The 20,835-nt window shown below is 42.8% G+C and overlaps 1 protein-coding gene across 2 annotated transcripts in view; it reads right to left on the minus strand.

Moving 5' to 3' along the window:
* Positions 1-16,853: 16,853 nt before the first annotated feature.
* The window catches only part of LOC106590570 (dnaJ homolog subfamily A member 3, mitochondrial), a 10,758-nt gene continuing 6,776 nt past the window's right edge, over positions 16,854-20,835 (minus strand). Inside the window, exons 9-12 of one of the 2 annotated variants that reach the window (XM_045708149.1) lie at positions 18,941-19,056; positions 18,498-18,595; positions 18,101-18,233; positions 16,854-17,597 (exon numbers count right to left, since the gene is read on the minus strand). In XM_045708149.1, coding sequence (XP_045564105.1) covers positions 18,115-18,233; positions 18,498-18,595; positions 18,941-19,056 — 333 coding nt within the window. In that variant the 3' untranslated portion in view covers positions 16,854-17,597; positions 18,101-18,114. The remainder of the gene's footprint in view (positions 17,598-18,100; positions 18,234-18,497; positions 18,596-18,940; positions 19,057-20,835) is intronic. The other variant, XM_045708153.1, reaches the window with a different exon arrangement.

Genomic DNA, 20,835 nt, shown 5'->3' on the forward strand with positions numbered 1-20,835 from the left:
GTCATTTTTTTTTACATTTATGTCCTATTTTTTTTGGGGGGGGGGTAACTCTAATGAACTTATCCTCTGCAGCAGATGCAACTCTGGGTCTTCCTTTCCTGTGGTGGTCCTCATGAGAGACAGTTTCATCATGGCGCTTGATGGTTTTGCGACTGCACTTGAAGAAACTTTTATGGTGACAGGAGATACAATGGGGAAGAAAGATAAACTCCAGGGGGAAAGCACAGAGAGAGAATGAGGGGAAAATGTCTTATTCTAGACATATTGTCTTACTACAGATTATTACATTTTTTTATTGAACCTTTATTTAACTAGGCAAGTCAGTTAAGAACAAATTCTTATTTACAAGGATGGCCTAGGAACAGTGGGTTAACTGCATTATTCAGGGGCAGAACGACAGATTTTTTACCTTGTCGGTTCGGGATTCAATCTAGCAAACTTTCAGTTACTGGCCCAACGTCCTAACCACTGGGCTACCTGCCACCCCAGATTTATTGTCTTATTGTAGACTTTCTTGTTGTTTTTATGTATTTTACCCCCTTTTTTTCACCCCAATTTTTTATGATATCTAATTGCAATACAATTACGATCTTGTCTCATCGCTGCAACTCCCCAACGGGCTCGGGAGAGGCGAAAGTCGAGTCATGCGTCCTCCAAAACATGACCCGCCAAGCCAGCTGCATCAATGTGTCGGAGGAAACACCTTCCAACTGAAGACCGAAGTCAGCCTGCAAACGCCCAGCAACCGCAACAAGGAGTTGTTAGAGCGCGTAAAGTAAAGCCCCCCCTAACCAAACCCGGACGACTTGGGCCAATTGTGCGCCACCCTATGGGACTCCCGGTCACAGCCGGTTGTGACACAGTTTGGGAACGAACCTGGGTCTGTAGTGACAACTCAAGCACTGGGATACAGTGCCTTAGATCCCTGCGCCACTCGGGAGGCCCTATTCTAGACTTCTTGTCTTACTGCAGACTTATTGTCTTATTCTCGACTTCTTGTCTTACTGCAGACTTGTCTTATTCTAGACTTATTGTCTTATTACAGTTGTATTGTCTTATTCTAGACTTGTCTTATTCTAGACTTGTCTTATTCTAGACTTCTTGTCTTATTCTAGACTTCTCGTCTTATTCTAGACTTCTTGTCTTATTCTAGACTTCTTTTCTTTTTACAGACTTATTGTCTTATCCTAGACGTATTGTCTTATTACAGACGTATTGTCTTATTACAGACTTATTGTCTTATGACAGATATATTGTCTTATTCTAGACTTCTTGTCTTATTCTAGACTTGTCTTACAGCAGACTTATTGTCTTATTCTAGACTTCTTGTCTTATTACATTTTTGTCTTATTACATTTTTGTCTTATTCTAGACTTCTTGTCTTATTCTAGACTTCTTGTCTTATTCTAGACTTCTTGTCTTATTCTAGACTTATTTTATTTTTTACAGACTTATTGTCTTATCCTAGACGTATTGTCTTATTACAGACTTATTGTCTTATCCTAGACGTATTGTCTTATTACAGACTTATTGTCTTATGACAGATATATTGTCTTATTACAGACTTCTTTTCTTTTTACAGACTTATTGTCTTATCCTAGACGTATTGTCTTATTACAGACTTATTGTCTTATTCTAGACTTTTTGTCTTATTCTAGACTTTTTGTCTTATTCTAGACTTTTTGTCTTATTCTAGTTTGTCTTATTCTAGACTTTTTGTCTTATTCTAGACTTTTGTCTTATTCTAGACAGACATATTTGTCTCTGTAACGGCCTGGCCATAGAGAGGGGTTTTTTGTTCTTTATTTTGGTTAGGCCAGGGTGTTATTTTCCTTTTTCTATGTTTTTGTATTTCTTTGTTTTGGCCCGTGTGTGGCTCCCAATCAGGCACAGCTGAAGTTCGTTGTTGCTGATTGGGAGTCACACATAAGGAGCATGTTTTTCCTTTGGGTTTTGTGGGTAATTGTTTCTGTTCAGTGTGTTTCCTGACAGGACTGTTTCTGGTCGTTTTTGTAAAGTGTTCTCTTTTTTGAATTAAAATTCTAATGACGAACACATCCTCTGCAGCACCTTGGTCTAATTCTGACGACGACCGTTAGTCTCTTAGTCACTTATTTTCACTTTCATGGCAATTAAGATGAGAATCAAGATGTTATACATTGTAACTACACACCATGTGAAAATAGTATCAAAATTAAGTAATCTGCAATGGGTTGATTCTTCATTCACACATGATTGAAAAGGCAGTAATAACAGAGTATTGTTTCTACCATAATATTTTAATTTATTTAAACCTAGGTAAGTCTTGCAGAGCTGTTGTCCCTTACACATACAACACCACAATGACAATACAACTAAATGCATTGGCCTTTATCAGACCACAACATGATGCAAATGGCTGTGTTCTAGACACCCTAATACTGTGCAGATTATAGGATCGTTATATCATATAGACTTGGTTAGCACTCCTACTCTGAGAAGCTTTATGAATACAGGACCTGATCATCTGTGCAGAATTTTGGTATCTGGAACACACTCATTGTGAAGTGCTCGCTCAAGTTCTCTCCTCGCCGCTAATCTTCTCGTCTTCCCTTCCTTGCCAAGCATGCAGACACTGGCTGGGGTCCACTTTGATTCCCCTCCAGTTATTACAAGTTCTTAGTGTCCCATCCCAATACCTGTCTCTTTGGGGACTGAACAGTGTCCGTGTGTGGCTTGACTCCTTGATGGACCATTCCCTGAATATAGATGTCCTCTCCTCACATCCAAACCTCTCTCTCAATTTCTCCTCCTCCCTTTCTTTCTCTCTCTATCCAGGCGATAGGGGTAGGAGGGTAGTGAGAGCGACAGAGCACCAATAGCTTACCTTCTCCCATTATTGTCCTGTTGATCTCTTACCTGGGGAGAGGAAATGAAAAATAGGGGACAGACAAACTCTTCGTGAAGAGTTTATTTTGGTCAGGGTTACTGGGAGGGGTGGGAGACAGGTGTGAGGCTGGTTCTATGGAAAAGGCCTAAGGAGAAGAATTAGGAACAGGTACAGTATATTTAGGTATACATGTTATCTACAATAGACCAGCCACACCGCAGGTTGGAGGAATGATATGATGGAGTGTATGTGTGTTATGAATGTATATGATTGCTCATGTTAAAATCAGACAAATACATTACAGAGCTAATGTAAAGGGGGTGGGGTTAGGGGGTCCTAACTGAGACGTGACTATCAGCTAAAGATGTTCTTGATTTTGGAAAGGAAGCCCTATTCATCTTTCTTGTTCTCCTGGCCCTCTGTGCAGTCTTGACCACTCCTGCCTCCTCCTGGACAAAAACAGGTACTCCAGTCCTGCATCATGTTTGTGTGCACCTGTGGGCAACATTCATAACACCCCCCCTTTCTAAGATAAACACCTCTCTCTCTCTAATAGACTAGGAGCAATTTACTACAGCAGGAGAAAGTAGGAGGAAGGACAGGGATGAGGCAGGGATAGGAATAGCTTTAGTAGGAACGTAACTGTAGTGATGTGAAATACTGCAGTTACCAGTTAAGCCACCTGATGGTGCTGTGGTTACACTAGTCATCCTAGTTGAATAGAGCAACACAGAGTTTGTTACCAGTGCTGTTGGGTTAGCGCATGCCTGCCTGTACCAACAAGCTGCAGTTTCAAAGCAACAACTTGAGTAATTCCACTCCACCTCTACCTCCAAGTTCATTCCACACTCGTGGTTTATCACAGTAATAAAGTTACTGACCCAGGTTGACTAGGGTCAAACCAGGCTGTAATTGAGAGGCTGTATGGGAGAATGGGAACTGTTCATTGACGTCCACACGTTGATTGAATAAAGAAAACACATCCTCTCCCAGTGTGAATGATCTATAATCAGATCTTCACCCTAAACTTCTACCCATATTACCAATCAAATACCCAGCAACCCCCCTGATAGGAACCACAGCCCCCTTTCTCCTAACACTGACTGTAAAGCCTACCTGACTATAATGACTGACTAGCTGGAAAACAGTTAGCAGGTGCCACATTTTCATTTGTGACAAAATCAAAATGAAAGAAAAGTTACTGCGCAAATCCTGCAGGCTATGGTGTGAAAAGCATTATCGTTAATGCCTACTATGGTGTGCTTTGGTACGCTTATTGTTGGCATGTGGACTAATATGTTGTTGAGTTGTGTTCTTACACTGGTACAGTCATGCCCTATGAGAGATGTATGACTGCGCATGTGCGAAAATAAATAAAGTGCATTTTCCCCGTTCTGGTTAAAACACCAATGATGAACATGTGTGTTTATTCCTCCGTTAAGTAAACCGGTATTCCTGTCCTGAAGATGTCAGCACCAACAGGTTATGGGCCCAGGAGGGAACATGGAAGCCGATGGAATAGATTATATTTCGACGGAGATGAAAAAAACTACGAGTTATGGGAGACAAAGTTTTTGGGGCACTTGTGTTTGCTTGGGCTAAAGGCCGCCATATTGAGCGTGGATGAAGATGAAGAAGACGGAGAGAAAAATGAAGAAGCCTACGCCGAATTGATACAGGTTTTGGATGATAAAAGTCTTTCCCTGATAATGAGAGAAGCAGCAGATGATGGGAGAAAAGCGTTGAAGATATTGAGGGAACATTATACAGGTAAAGGGAAGCCACGTGTGATTAGCCTCTACAATGAACTAACTTCTCTTCAGAAAGCCGCTGACGAAAGTGTTACGGACTATATCATTCGTGCTGAGACGGCTATTACAGCACTGAGAAATGCTGAAGAGACTTTAAGTGATGGGCTGTTGATTGCAATGATTCTGAAAGGTTTGCCCGAATCATTTAAGCCGTTTGCCATCCACATAACGCAGAGTGACAAGCCGACAACTTTTGGCAAGTTCAAAACCAAGTTGAGGAGCTATGAAAGCACCGAGAAGTTTAGCGCCATTTCCACTGACGACAACGTGATGAAGGCAAGTAACATTAAAGTTAGCTGGCCAAGAGGGAGAGATAAAGGGACCGAGATAACCTGCTTCAACTGTGGCCAGAAAGGGCACAAGGCCCGGGAATGTACCGTTACTGGAGAGCGCAAAGAACGGAGACAGTGGTGTAGTTTTTGCAAGAGCTCCACTCATACTGACGCAAATTGCAAACGAAAAAGAAGAGACAATGTGAAACAAGCAACAGATGCTGAAATCCACACATTTGCATTCAGAATAAGTGACTGTCAGGTTAGTGGACTGAAACAGAAAGGGCTGATGGTTGATACGGGAGCAACGTCACATATAGTCACGGACATCGGGAAGTTTAAGGAGTTTGACGAGACTTTCAAACCGGAAAAACATTCCGTGGAGCTGGCTGACGGAACAAGAACGAATGGTGTCGCGGAGAGGAGAGGTGCAGCGGAGGTTTACCTGAGAGACAACACGGGTCGTCGGGTAAAAACAACGCTGACGAAGGCGCTGTACGTGCCGTCGTTTCCACAGGACATTTTCTCTGTTAAAGCAGCGACAGCCAACGGAGCTTCAGTCAACTTTCGACAGGGGTGTAACAAGCTCATCCACAAGAACGGTACCACTTTTGACATCGAGGAGTACGATAGACTTTACTATCTTAACACTGTAAGTGATGAAAATGATGATGGATGTCATGGGTGCTATGATATTCACACATGGCACAAAATTCTTGGCCACTGTAATTTTGAGGATGTGTCAAAGTTAGAAAATGTGACAGAGGGAATGAAAATCACAGGTAAGATTGACAAATCTACCCTCAACTGTGAAATCTGCACTCAGGGAAAATTTGTTCAGAGCAGAAACAGAGAGCCTGATGAAAAGGCAAAAGCGGCTCTTGAGCTTGTGCACACTGATTTGGCTGGCCCTATTGAGCCAGAGGCGAAAGATGGGTTCAGATATACTCTAGCATTTACAGATGATTATTCAGGGGCAGTTTTTGTGTATTTCCTAAAAGCAAAGAGTGATACTGTAAAAGCTACTGAGAAGTTTATTGCTGATGTGGCCCCTTATGGGAAAATAAAGTGTGTCAGGTCAGATAATGGCACAGAATTCACAGCCAAAGAGTTCCAGTCACTGCTCAGTAAGAACGCCATAAGACATGAAACTTCAGCCCCTTACTCACCCCATCAAAATGGGACCGCTGAGAGAAATTGGAGAACACTGTTCGAAATGGCAAGATACATGCTACTTGAAAGCAACCTACCAAAGAACTTGTGGACATATGCTGTAATGACTGCTGCAGTAATTCGCAATAGGTGTTACAATAAGCGTGTAGGACAGAATCCACACTACATGTTTACTGGGAGAAAGCCTGATCTTTCAAAGATGAAAGAATTTGGATCTGTTTGCTATGCATATAGACAGAACAAGAAAAAGTTAGACTCAAGATGTGAAAAGGGTATTTTTGTCGGGTATGATAAAAATAGTCCAGCATACCTAGTCTACTACCCAGACACTGGGAAAGTTCTTAAAAACAGATTAGTCAAGTGTGTTACAAAAGGTGTAGTCGAACACCAAACTCAGACAGATTTGGAAATCAGTGATGATCTTCATGGGGAGAGATTTGAAAACCCCATGCCGAAAGCCAAGATGGCAGATCAAAACTCAGAAGAGACACAAGATGTGCAAATTGAGACTTCAGATGGTCAGAGTCCACGCTATCCAGACAGAGCGAGGAAGAAACCCCAGTACTTAAAAGACTCTGAGTGTAAAGTGAAATGTGATGACCAGATACCACCTAGTGTTGACTACTGCTACAGAGTAATGTGCAATGCACCACAAACCTTCAAAGAAGCAATGATTTCACCAAAATCAGAGATTTGGGCTACTGCTATGAAGGAGGAGATGGATTCCCTTAGGGAAAATGATACATTCACATTAACCACACTGCCAGAGGGTAAAAATGCAGTGGGGGCAGGTGGGTCTATGCGGTCAAAAACAATTCAGATGAGACTGAGACATACAAGGCAAGATATGTTGCAAAGGGGGTATAGTCAAGTGGCAGGAATAGACTATAAGGAGATTTTTTCTCCAACTGCAAATATGACATCAGTACGCTGTTTGATGCAGCTAGCAGCTCAGTATGACTTAGAGTTACATCAGATGGATGTCAAAACAGCATATCTACATGCTCCTATTGACTGTGAAGTGTACATGGAGCAACCAGAGGGTTTTGAAGTCAGGTCAGATACAGGTGAGCAACTAGTCTGCAAACTGAACAAGTCACTGTACGGCCTGAAACAGTCAGGAAGGAACTGGAACAAAATGTTGCATGATCACCTTAGTGAAAATGGTTTTACACAGAACCCAGCTGATCACTGTGTTTATAACAAACAAACTGCAACAGAAAGGATCATTTTGATAATTTGGGTCGATGATCTAATTATCGCTGCTAGTGATAGTGACTCACTCACAAGTGTAAAAGAAATGTTAAGTGAAGAATTTAAGATGAAAGATCTTGGGAGGCTTGGACATTTCCTAGGCATTGATTTTACACAAAGTGAAGGGAAAATAACGATGAACCAAACAAGGTACATAACCAAGATACTGGAAAGGTTTGGTATGTCAGACTGTAAAACAAGGTCAACACCATGTGAACAAAAACTAAACTTTGATGGTGATGGTGAACTTATTGATTCAAAAAGGTATCGTGAAGTGATAGGCAGCTTGATATATGTGATGACATGTAGAAGACCGGATATCAGTTGGATTGTCAGCAAGCTGTCACAATACCTATCAGAACCAAAAGAGCAACACTGGATAACAGCTAAACATGTGTTGAGGTACTTGAAGGGAACAATGAATCAGGAGTTGTGTTACAAAAAGGGGGTGGAAAAACTCAACCTCGTAGGATATAGTGATGCTGATTGGGCAGCAGATCAAAGTGACAGACGAAGCATAACAGGGTATTGTTTTACATTTACATTTACATTTAAGTCATTTAGCAGACGCTCTTATCCAGAGCGACTTACAAATTGGTGCATTCACCTTATGATATCCAGTGGAACAACCACTTTACAATAGTGCATCTAAATCTTTTAAGGGGGGGGGTTAGAAGGATTACTTTATCCTATCCTAGGTATTCCTTAAAGAGGTGGGGTTTCAGGTGTCTCCGGAAGGTGGTGATTGACTCCGCTGTCCTGGCGTCGTGAGGGAGCTTGTTCCACCATTGGGGTGCCAGAGCAGCGAACAGTTTTGACTGGGCTGAGCGGGAACTGTGCTTACGCAGAGGTAGGGGGGCCAGCAGGCCAGAGGTGGATGAACGCAGTGCCCTTGTTTGGGTGTAGGGCCTGATCAGAGCCTGAAGGTATGGAGGTGCCGTTCCCTTCACAGCTCCGTAGGCAATCACCATGGTCTTGTAGCGGATGCGAGCTTCAACTGGAAGCCAGTGGAGAGAGCGGAGGAGCGGGGTGACGTGAGAGAACTTGGGAAGGTTGAACACCAGACAGGCTGCGGCGTTCTGGATGAGTTGTAGGAGTTTAATGGCACAGGCAGGGAGCCCAGCCAACAGCGAGTTGCAGTAATCCAGACGGGAGATGACAAGTGCCTGGATTAGGACCTGCGCCGCTTCCTGTGTGAGGCAGGGTCGTACTCTGCGAATGTTGTAGAGCATGAACCTACAGGATCGGGTCACCGCCTTGATGTTAGTGGAGAACGACAGGGTGTTGTCCAGGATCACGCCAAGGTTCTTAGCACTCTGGGAGGAGGACACAAGGGAGTTGTCAACCGTGATGGCGAGATCATGGAACGGGCAGTCCTTCCCCGGGAGGAAGAACAGCTCCGTCTTGCCGAGGTTCAGCTTGAGCTGGTGATCCGTCATCCACACTGATATGTCTGACAGACATGCAGAGATGCGATTCGCCGCCTGGTTATCAGAAGGGGGAAAGGAGAAGATTAATTGTGTGTCGTCTGCATAGCAATGATAGGAGAGACCATGTGAGGATATGACAGAGCCAAGTGACTTGGTGTATAGCGAGAATAGGAGAGGGCCTAGAACAGAGCCCTGGGGGACACCAGTGGTGAGAGCGCATGGTGCGGAGACAGATTCTCGCCACGCCACCTGGTAGGAGCGACCTGTCAGGTAGGACGCAATCCAAGCGTGGGCCGCGCCGGAGATGCCCAACTCGGAGAGGGTGGAGAGGAGGATCTGATGGTTCACAGTATCAAAGGCAGCAGATAGGTCTAGAAGGATGAGAGCATATGAGAGAGAGTTAGCTTTAGCAGTGCGGAGAGCCTCCGTGACACAGAGAAGAGCAGTCTCAGTTGAATGCCCAGTCGTGAAACCTGTTTTAGTTTAACTAAATGTGGACCTGTCATTTCATGGAGGTCTAAGAAGCAGCCAACAGTAGCTTTATCTACATGTGAAGCAGAGTACATGGCACTGGCTGCTACTACACAAGAAAGTTTGTACCTTGTACAGTTATTGGGCGAGATGGATAGTGAGTGCCAATATACACCAGTAACAATCTTTGAAGATAACCAAGGTGCAATTGCTCTGTCAAAGAACCCAGTATGTCGTCAGAGATGTAAACATGTCGACATCAGATATCATTTCATTCGATCTGCACTCAGTGATGGTAAAATAAGTATTGAATATTGTCCAACGGCAGACATGGCTGCAGATGTTTTGACTAAACCTGTAACGAAGTTCAAAAATGAAAAATTCTTGGGTTACATGTTTGGAATATAAACTGACATTTGTGAGATGAATAACTGTAAGCTAAATGTGTTGATAAAGTTAGGTTGAATACGACTTGTACAGTATAAGAGCAAGTGGGGGTGTTGGCATGTGGACTAATATGTTGTTGAGTTGTGTTCTTACACTGGTACAGTCATGCCCTATGAGAGATGTATGACTGCGCATGTGCGAAAATAAATAAAGTGCATTTTCCCCCGTTCTGGTTAAAACACCAATGATGAACATGTGTGTTTATTCCTCCGTTAAGTAAACTGGTATTCCTGTCCTGAAGATGTCAGCACCAACACTTATCCATTCACAACCACAAGCACCTTTTTTCCCCACTCCTATCGATATCCTATCTGTCTGTGAAGTTTAAAATGCATACTGTCATTACTAAACGTGTAACGTAATATTTTAATATTACAATTGTTTTACACAACACCAAACAGGAGCAAACGTACCTCAAAGTCTGTTCAAGAACGTACATGAACGTTTTGGGGAAACGTGTCGTTTAGTACAAACTGTTCAGCAATGTAGCAAATGTTCAAGCGAACTGAACGCACCTCAGTCGTCTAGGTCAAATGAAGGGGATCTGAATCTGATTTCATTGGTCTACAACTCGTGGCTCAGTCATATAGCTCGCCAACTTCTAGTCCTAAAACCCAGAAATGTTCAGTTTCGTATGGGGGAAATGAATGGAGTTAGCCGTGAGTTAGCCTGACCCGGTTAGTTCTGAAGGATTCGTTGCCATAGAAATACACCTGGCTAAAAAGTGAGCCACTTTGGTATGACCAGTTATGCCGAGTTGAACTCAGAGTTGACCAAAGTTACCTGGCTAACTCCTCAAACCTGCTTCGTAAGGGGTAAGAATACCCCTGACATTCTACTTGTCAACTAATCATCAAGCCCTTGACCAGTTTGTCTATTAATGTAGTAAGTTGTTACATTGTCCAGTGGTTATAATGTTATCAAGTGACTAACAACTTGTTGATGAATAATGAAATAACTTCAATGCATCATGTTATAACTTACCAAGTCACTGTCTTTATTATTTACTTAATTTCAGGTGGCATGCACACGTTGCTGCATGCACATTAACCACAACCCTGCAAGTAACCTGACATGAATATAAACTAGACAACATAATAGTTTATTAGATTAAGTGTAAATCACTCGTGCGCCTGGTGATCTAATTACAGTATGGAATTCACAACTAAATGTTTGCCAACTAGATATCTTAGAACTATTAAGTTAACTGTCTAAAATGTGCTAAATGATCTGCATTTGGATTTCTAATTTAGTAGCTAGTTAGCTATCTCGGTAAGTGGTTAGCTTTTTCCAAAATCAAGAATTTTTCGGCTTGGTAACAGCAGAGAATCCCCTCTTGCCATCAAAAGCCTGGCTAGCTAATATTTGTTTTGTGCGTGCAGCAGACTGGGAGTAGCATTTTGGAGTTACTTGTATAGTTTAGGTCAGAAACTGTACAAAATGTTCGCAATGCGCTCGTTATTATTTACGCAGAACAAAAATATAAATGCAACATGTAAAGTGTTGGTCCCATGTTTCATGAGCTGAAATAAAAGATCCCAGAAATGTTCCATATGCACAAAAAGCTTACTTCTCTCAAATGTTGTACACATTTTATTTTCATCCCTGTTAGTGAGCATTTCTCCTTTGCCAAGATAATCAATCCACTGACGGGTGTGGCATATCAAGAGATTTACACAGGAGTGAAAATTAATTCCTATCCCGTCTTGTCCTGTCATTTTTTTGCTATGCTGTCCTGATTTCTGGATTAAGAAGATACGGGCTCTTATTTCATAGAGCGCTCTGTAAACCACGACCCAGAGGCTTGCACTTACTTGTGTGTGATGTCTAATGTGCTGAGCCAGCTAAGATGCTAGGTAAAGGTTAGACGCCATTCATTTAATGTCCCATCTATACATCTAATCTGCCACTGTTTTACATTTTACATCTTATACTCATTACCCCCGTTGGAAATAGGTGTGTCTAATGCCATCTAAATAGGCTACCTACAACTTGTTGTAACTTGCAGCACGTACTGCGCTGTCTCCTTTCACTCATAAGACTCAGCTGCAGCGCTTAACACACACAACCCCACCACTCAAACAGAAACAGGCTGCCTCACTGCCTGGTAGTCAACAGCAGCATGTCACAGTGAAATAAACTCAGCAAAAAAAGAAAGGTCCTCTCACTGTCAACTGCGTTTATTTCAGCAAACTTAACATGTGTAAATATTTGTATGAACATAACAAGATTCAACAACTGAGACATAAACTGAACAAGTTCCACAGACATGTGACTAACAGAAATTGAATAATGTGTCCCTGAACAAAGGGGGGGATCAAAATCAAAAGTAACAGTCAATATCTGGTGTGGCCACCAGCTGCATTAAGTACTGCAGTGCATCTCCTCTTCATGGACTGCACCAGATTTGCAAGTTCTTGCTGTGAGATGTTACCCCAGTCTTCCACTAAGGCACCTGCAAGTTCCCGGACATTTCTGGGGGGAATGGCCCTAGCCCTCACCCTCCGATCCAACAGGTCCCAGACGTGCTCCCACACAGAACGAGCAGTATGGCTGGTGGCATTGTCATGCTGGAGGGTCATGTCAGGATGAGCCTGCAGGAAGGGTACCACATGAGGGAGAAGGATGTCTTCGCTGTAACGCACAGCGTTGTTATTGCCTACGATGACAACAAGCTCAGTCCGATGATGCTGTGACAGACCATGACGGACCCTCCACCTACAAATCGATCCCGCTCCAGAGTACAGGCCTCGGTGTAACGCTCATTCCTTCGACGATAAACGCGAATCCGACCATCACCTCTGGTGAGACAAAACCGCGACTCGTCAGTGAAGAGCACTTTTTGCCAGTCCTGTCTGGTCCAGCGATGGTAGGTTTGTGCCCATAGCTGACGTTGTTGCCGGTGGTGTCTGGTGAGGACCTGCCTTACAACAGGCCTACAAGTCCTCAGTCCAGCCTCTCTCAGCCTATTGCGGACATTCTGAGCACTGATGGAGGGATTGTGCATTCCTGGTGTAACTCGGGCAGCTGTTGTTGCCATCCTGTACCTGTCCCGCAGGTGTGATGTTCGGATGTACCGATCCTGTGCAGGTGTTGTTACATGTGGTCTGCCACTGCGAGGACGATCAGCTGTCCGTCCTGTCTCCCTGTAGCACTGTCTTAGGCCTCTCACAGTACGGACATTGCAATTTATTGCCCTGGCCACATCTGCAGTCCTCATGCCTCCTTGCAGCATGCCTAAGGCACGTTCACGCAGATGAGCAGGGACCCTGGGCATCTTTCTTTTGGTGTTTTTCAGTCAGTAGAAAGGCCTCTTTAGTGTCTTAAGTTTTCATAACTGTGACCTTCATTGCCTACCGTCTGTAAGCTGTTAGTGTCTTAACGACCTTTCCACAGGTGCATGTTCATTAATTGTTTATGGTTCATTGAACAAGCATGGGAAACAGTGTTTAAACCCTTTACAATGAAGATCTGTGAAGTTATCTTGGATTTTTACAAATTATCTTTGAAAGACAGGGTCCTGAAAAAGGGATGTTTCTTTTTTTGCTAAGTTTATATATTTGTAGGAAATTGTCATGGCGACCGCGGTGCAATTTAGAAGTAGCCCAAAAACGCCAACCCCGCGACAAATACATTTTCAACCGCAACATTTTTCAAAGTAGCCCAATTTTTCTAGAAAACTTCGCACATGGCAACCCTGCCAAGAGAGAGAGTCGAAGTGAGGCTCAACTCGGCCAAAAATATTTTTTATCCAGCATGTGGCGTTTAGTATTTCACTCACCAAGTGAGGTTTTTATATGAAGGTCAAATTTGGTCAACAAAAAATGTAATGGCTTATTTGCTACGTGAGGTATACTTGATCGAATAGAAGTTTCGTAATACTTAGATTGTTACAAGTGTTCTGCTATAAGTAGGAAACGTGACATCCCGGCAACTTTGAGAAAAAACACTATTGGAATAGTCTCTAAGGCTATGCATATTCATGTTAGGAGACAAGTAGCATAGTATCACTCTCCATTGAAAACAGGCGGTTGACGTAAAAAAAATCCCTCCTTGAATATTCAAACAATATTAAAAGAATAAGATGTATCCACCAATCCAAAGAAAGTTTGCATTATCACCTTCTCATTTAACTTCTCAAAGTAGCTTATTGCCAGTGGTGGAAAAAGTACCCAATTGACATACTTGAGTAAAAGTAAAGATACCTTAATAGAAAATGACTCAAGTGAAAGTCTCACAGTAAAATAATACTTGAGTAAAAGTCTAAAAGTATCTGTTTTTTAAAGATACTTAAGTATAAAAAGTAAATGTAATTTAAAAAATTTACTTAAGTATCAAAAGCGTAAATAATTTCAAATTCCTTACATTAAGCAAACCAGACGGTACCATTTTCTTGTTTGTTTTTTATTTACGGATAGCCAGGGTCACACTTCAACATTCAAACATCATTTACAAATGAAGCATTTGTGTTTAGTGTGTTTGCCAGATCAGAGGCAGTAGGGATGACCAGGCATGTTGTCTTGTACAAGTGTGTGAATTGGACCATTTTCCTGTCCTGCAAAGCATTCAAAATGTAACGAGTCCTTTTGGGTGTCAGGGAAATGTATGGAGTAAAAAGTACATTATTTGCTTTAGGAATGTAGTGAAGTAAACGTTGCAAAAAATATAAATAGTAAAGTACAGATACCCCCAAAACTACTTAAGTAGTACTTTAAAGTATTTTTTACTTAAGTACTTTACACCACTGCTTATTGCCATATAGGGCCTCGCTGTTGTCACTTCCCTGTCATGCTGACCAGACCTCACGTGCGTGTGCCATCGCACGCATGTTGATTTGGTCCACTCACACCAGACGCGATCAGGACACGCAGGTTGAAATATCACAACGAACTCTGAACGAATTATATTCATTTGGGGACAGGTCAAAAAGCATGAAACATTTATGGCAATTTAGCTAGCTAGCTTGCTGTCGCTAGCTAATTTGTCCTGGGAAAAAATTGTACCTGAAATGCACAAGGTCCTCTATGACAATTAATCCACAGATAAAAGGGTAAACCGAGTTTGTTTCTAGTCATCTCTCCTACTTCAGGCTTCTTCTTCTTTGGAATTTATATGACAGTTGGCAACCAACTTTAAGGTGCATTACCACTACCAACTGGACTGAAGTGTGGACCATCTTTCAATCATCCACGTGGGTATATGCTCCTAAAAACCAATGAGGAGATGGGAGAGGCGGGACTTGCAGAGCGTCACGTGTCACAAACAGAACCAAATTCTATTTTAGTGGCTATGCAGACGCTCGTTGACGCACGCGAGCAGTGTGGGTGCAACAATTGAATAACAGCGGGTGGTCGGTCAGCATGTCACTGTCATTTTCCCAACTGTTAACGACGATGTGTGGAGCGCTTTATGTTCGTGGCAAATAATTAGAAAGCTCACCTACTTACAGCATTGTTGTATTAGGTATAAGTTACATTTATTTCTCTCCCTTTATGATGATGATCGGGGCCTGTTAGCTGTAGTTGTTAGGGGTAGTTTTGTGATAACTGCACTGATTTTGTTTTCCGCTATCGACTTTTTCTAAACGTTAACGATCCCAATGTAATTTAAACATTTCATACCCCAACTTAAATTTGACGTTTGGAACAACTTCTAAATGTTTTTTTTTCAACATAGATGGATGTCTAATTCAACATGAGACAGAGGTTGTTGAGGCTACTAACTTGGCCGTGTAGCAAATAGGCTCAACTGTGATAGATACTAGTGCATAGGCCTACTCCTGACATTTCCTAGGATCCATAAAGTAACTTTTCCTGACCTATTTTTGCACCAGTTCTGTCACACCAATTTTGGTGTCAAAAAAAGTACAGTTAGTAATGTATTTTACTTATAGCACAGTTATTTTTCTCTTCCTTGATGGTACCACTAGCTCTGGGAGCTGGAGAAGGTCCTCCTACTAACAGGACAAACCAAAGGAGGTGCAGTATTGTATTGTATTGTATCCCCCTGGCAGTAAAAACATGTCAGATTACAAGTGTATCTTGTCCACAGCTGACTACTTTGGTGTACATGTAACCAATCATGACTGAATTACTGTACACACAGAATTGCTCATTCACCTGTAACACTCTAATCCTCTATAGACTGCAAAAATGCGAACTATTACATAGAATAACAAAGGAGATGAATCATCACAGTAGGCTACACTGCACTCAATTTTGTTTCTACCTTTTGTCACAGTGAGCAGAGCAGACTGAGATCGGTCAGAGTGATCAACCTGGGGGGCCCCTCGGCACCGTGATGCACTGGAGGACAACGTGGATGATTATCAACTTTAATGTGATGGTCGACCAGGTTCTACATTGGATATACAATGTATTTAAGAAAATGAGGGAAGTAGGAGATGAGAAGCTGAGTTAGAGAATGTATTGATTTGGAGCCATGCCCCGCCGTAGTGTGATTCGCTAAGATGAAATAATGAAAAAAGTCAAAACAAAAACATGTACAGTTTAATGCACTGGTTGTCTGGAACCAACTGGATCCTGATCAGCTTCTACCCCTAAGCCAGAAGACTGTTAAATAGTTACCTGACTATTTTGACTCTACACTTACTTTCATCACATACGCTGCTGCTACTATTTATATAGCCACGTTATCGTTACTCATTGTGTATTTATTCCTTGTGTCACTATTTTTCTATTATAATTTTTTATTCTTTACGCTGTTGGGGTGGACCTGTAAGCCTTTCACTGTTTGTCTACACCTGTTTATGAAGCATGCGACAAATGAAATTGGATTTGAATGGAAGGAGATCGAGAGAAGATTAAGGTTCAGAGAACAGCTAGGCAGACTGGTAAACAATGTGGGGGGAAAAACAACAGAAAAGATGGGAATGGTGAGGGAAAAGAGTGTGTGATTGTGACAGATCGCATGGGAAACCAACAACATTGTTATTTTTGTGTATATAGATTGATGTGGCTTTATTGTGTATATTGTATATCTACTACTTTGTTACTGTTTTCCATTTGCTGCCAAATAAACACAGTCCACCTATACTGTACTCCAGAAGGGTTTAGAGATGCACTTATACAACTATGATTATCACTACATTTACCACAATGCAGCATTTTAATGTATGATGAAGTTTATTTCAGTTTCAATACTTTATTAACAAAGTCTTGCACAGCTGTGTTGCCCCTTACACATATGACAATGACAATACAACTAAATGCATCAGCCTTTATCAGACCACAACATGATGCCAATGGGTGTGTTCTAAATACATTCTGCACAGATTATACAAACACTATCTTATGCTAAGACACTTCTCCAGATCAGCCATTGTAAGATCAGGACCCATATTCACAAAGCGTCTCATAGTAGGAATGCTGATCTGGGATCAGTTTTGCCTCAGATTAAAATGAATGGACAAGGGGGAACTGATCCTAGATCAGCACTCCTACTCTGAATACAGGTCCTGATCATCTGTGCAGAATTTGTGTATCTGAAACACACTCATTGTGAAAAGCTTGCTCAAATGATTGTCTTCGCTTCTTCTCCTCGCTTCTCTTTGCAAATCTTCTCCTGTACTCCTTGCTGATGTCCATTTTGAATCCCCTCCAGGTAAAACACGTTTTAGTTTCTCAACCCAACACCTGTGTCATTTGGGACTGAACCGTGTGTGGCAGGGCTTTCTTGGTGGCCCGTTCCGTGTCGAAATGGATGTTCTTACAACAAATCCAAACCCCTCTCAATTTCTCTACCTTCCTCTTTCTCTCCCTCTATCCAGGCGGTAGGTGAGGGAGGGTGGTGAGCGGGACAGAGTGCCAGTCGCTTACTTTCTCCCATTATTGTCCTGTTGACCTCTTACCTGGGAAGAGGAAATGGGGGGGGGAACAAGACGTCAGACAAATGCTTCCAAAAGTGACTATATTAGTCAGGGTTGGTGGGAGACATCTACAGGTGAGAGTCTGGTTCTATAGAACAGGCCTAAGCAGAGGAATGAGCAGCAGGTGTATCTAGACCTACATACTATCTACAATAGGACAGCCACACTGCAGGTTGGAGGAGTGATCTGTTAGAGTGTGTGTGTGTATTCTGACATTTTTCAGATTTAAAGCTAATTTTCTTGCAATTCTATTCATTTCGCCATGTCTAATGTAAATTCATGTGATGTATACCCGCGCCCTCCCTGACGACCCCGAGAGTCCCCACCCCACAGTTTGGGATCCACTGTACTATAGGATAGTCACACCGCAGGTTGGAGAAATGTATATGTTAGTGTGTGTGTGTGTATTCTGAATGTATAGTATTCATGTTAGTCAGACAAATACACATTACACAGCTAATGTTTAGGGTGTTGTGGTGTCCTACCTGAGGTGTGGCTGTCAGCTAAACATTTTCTTTATTTTGGAAAGGATGCCCTCGTCTTCTTTCTTCTTCTCCTGCCCCTCTGTTCTGTCCTGTCCTGCCCCAAACTCAGAGCGCTGACCACTCCTGCCCCCACCTGGACAAAAACAGGTACTACATGCATCAGCCAAATTACGACCCATGTTTGCATCATGTTTTAACACGTGTGTTTGTGTATACACTTGTGTGCTTGGCGTGCGTTTGAAATGTTTGAATCCTTATTTGCTGTAATGTGATTTGTAGATGAAGTAAAGCATTTAAAATGTGTGTGTGTTGAGAGGGGACAGGCTAGCAGTGGCAGGAGAAGACAAGGTGATCTGGATGTGGAACTATATAGAATTCCCAGGTATAAACAACCTACCTGTGGTAGTAGCAGTGACTCCGTTGACAGTCCCCTCCACGTCAGTCTCTTCCTCTGCATAGCTCAGGAGCAGGGAGCGCTGTCTATTGGTTAACTTCCTACAGTGGTAGAAGACAAGAGGGATGGATAATAACCTGCTATTCTAACCATGAAGAAGGGAAAGCAGTGGTCACACATGCTAGATAGACAACAGTCAGTGTTAAGTGAACGGGTCTGCGTTAATGTCAGACTCTCTGCAAGATGGCGCTGACAGACAGTCACCCTGTTTCTAGTTCCTATGGGATTATGTGTGTATTATGTTTTTCGTATTGTTAGGTATTACTGCACTGTTGGAGCTAGAAACACAAGCATTTCACCTCACCTTGGATAACATCTGAAAATCTGTGTATGCAACCAATAAAATTTGATTTGATTTGTGTGTGTGTGTGTTCTCTCTGTCTTACTTAGGTACTCTGATCTTGATGTGAACGTAGTGATCTCCATAACTATAGCTGTTGATCCTCTGGATCCCCTTTCCCTGCAGACGGATCTTCTGGTCGGCCTGGCAACCTGGAGGGATCTACAAAACAAAGGGCAGTGGTTCGGTCAATCCAGTCTCTTTTCACATCTAACAGTGTGTCTATCAACACAAGCCAAGTAGACCCTTCAGCTTGGACAAGCAAGACTAGGGTTAGTGTAACATGTATCTAATGTCATATTTCCAGATGGTTGTCAGATTGACTAGGTCAGCGTAACATGTATCTAATGTCATATTTCCAGATGGTTGTCAGATTGACTAGGTCAGTGTAACATGTATCTAATGTCATATTTCCAGATGGTTGTCAGATTGACTAGGTCAGTGTAACATGTATCTAATGTCATATTTCCAGATGGTTGTCAGATTGACTAGGTCAGTGTAACATGTATCTAATGTCATATTTCCAGATGGTTGTCAGATTGACTAGGTCAGTGTAACATGTATCTAATGTCATATTTCCAGATGGATGTCAGATTGAAAGCTGTGGTAATGTAATACATACTGAACAGAATGACACCCAAACATTGAAATACTTCATGTAGATAAATTCAATAGTCAGGGATACAGTTCCTTTTCCCCTCCCTTACCTGGATGCCTATAATGTTGTAGAGTCCCTGTGACTGGGCAGAAAAAAAACGTATTTCCCTCTCCTTCCTTCCATCCCTCCTCCCCCCTTTTCCCCTCACACGTACACTCATCGGACAGTTTATTAGGTACACCCATCTCGAACCGGGTCAGACCCCTCTTTTCCCTCCAGAACAGCCTGAATTCTTCAGGGTATTCTACAATGTGTCAGAGACGTTCCACAAGGATGTTGGTCCATGCTGACGCGATGGCATTGCGCAGTTACTGCAGATTGGACTGGTGGTACATTCATGCTGCAAACATCTCGTTCCATCTCATCTCAAAGATGCTCTACAGGGTTGGGGCCTGGGGACTGACCAGGCCACTCAACTAGACTGAACTCTCCGTCATGTTCCAGGTGATGTTTTTCCACTCCTCAGATATCCAGTGTTCACGTGCCCACAGGAGCTGCTTCTTCTTGTTGTTAGTTGACAGGAGTGGAACCCGGTTTGGTCGTCTGCTGCAATAGCCCATCCGTGACAAGGATTGTTGAGTTGTGGGTTCCAAGATGCCGTTGTGCACACCACTGCTGTACTGCGCCGTTATTTGTCTGTTTGTGCCACGCCTGGTAGCTTGCACAATTCTTGCCATTCTCCTTTCGACCTCTCTCATCAACGAGCTGTTTCAGCCCACAAGACTGCCACTGTTGTGTGTGAAAAGCCCAGGAGGGCGGACATTTCTGAGACACTGGATCTGGCGTACCTGGCACCGACGATCACACCACACTCAAAGTCTCTTAGGTCACTCGTTTTTACCCATTCTAACATTTAACCGAACAGAAAATGAATCCCTTGAAGCCTGTCTGCCTGCTTTATACAACAAGCCACGGCCACGTGACTCGATTCAGTTTGGCGAACAGTGTGGTGTACCTAACAAACTGGCCGGTGAGTGTGTCTATGGTGTTGTAGAGTCCCTGTACTCTAGCAGAGCCCCCCAGTATAGCCTGGCCTACAGAGATCTAACTCTTTCTCCCCCCTCTCACCTGTATATCTATGGTGTTGTAGAGTCCCTGTGCTCTAGCAGAGCCCCCCAGAATAGCCTGGGCAACAGAGATCTAACTCTTTCTCCCCCCTCTCACCTGTATATCTATGGTGTTGTAGAGTCCCTGTGCTCTAGCAGAGCCCCCCAGTATAGCCTGGGCAACAGAGATCTAACTCTTTCTCCCCCCTCTCACCTGTATATCTATGGTGTTGTAGA

The sequence above is a fragment of the Salmo salar genome, chromosome ssa02 (genome assembly GCF_905237065.1).
Source record: "Salmo salar chromosome ssa02, Ssal_v3.1, whole genome shotgun sequence".
Taxonomy (NCBI): Eukaryota; Metazoa; Chordata; class Actinopteri; order Salmoniformes; family Salmonidae; genus Salmo; species Salmo salar.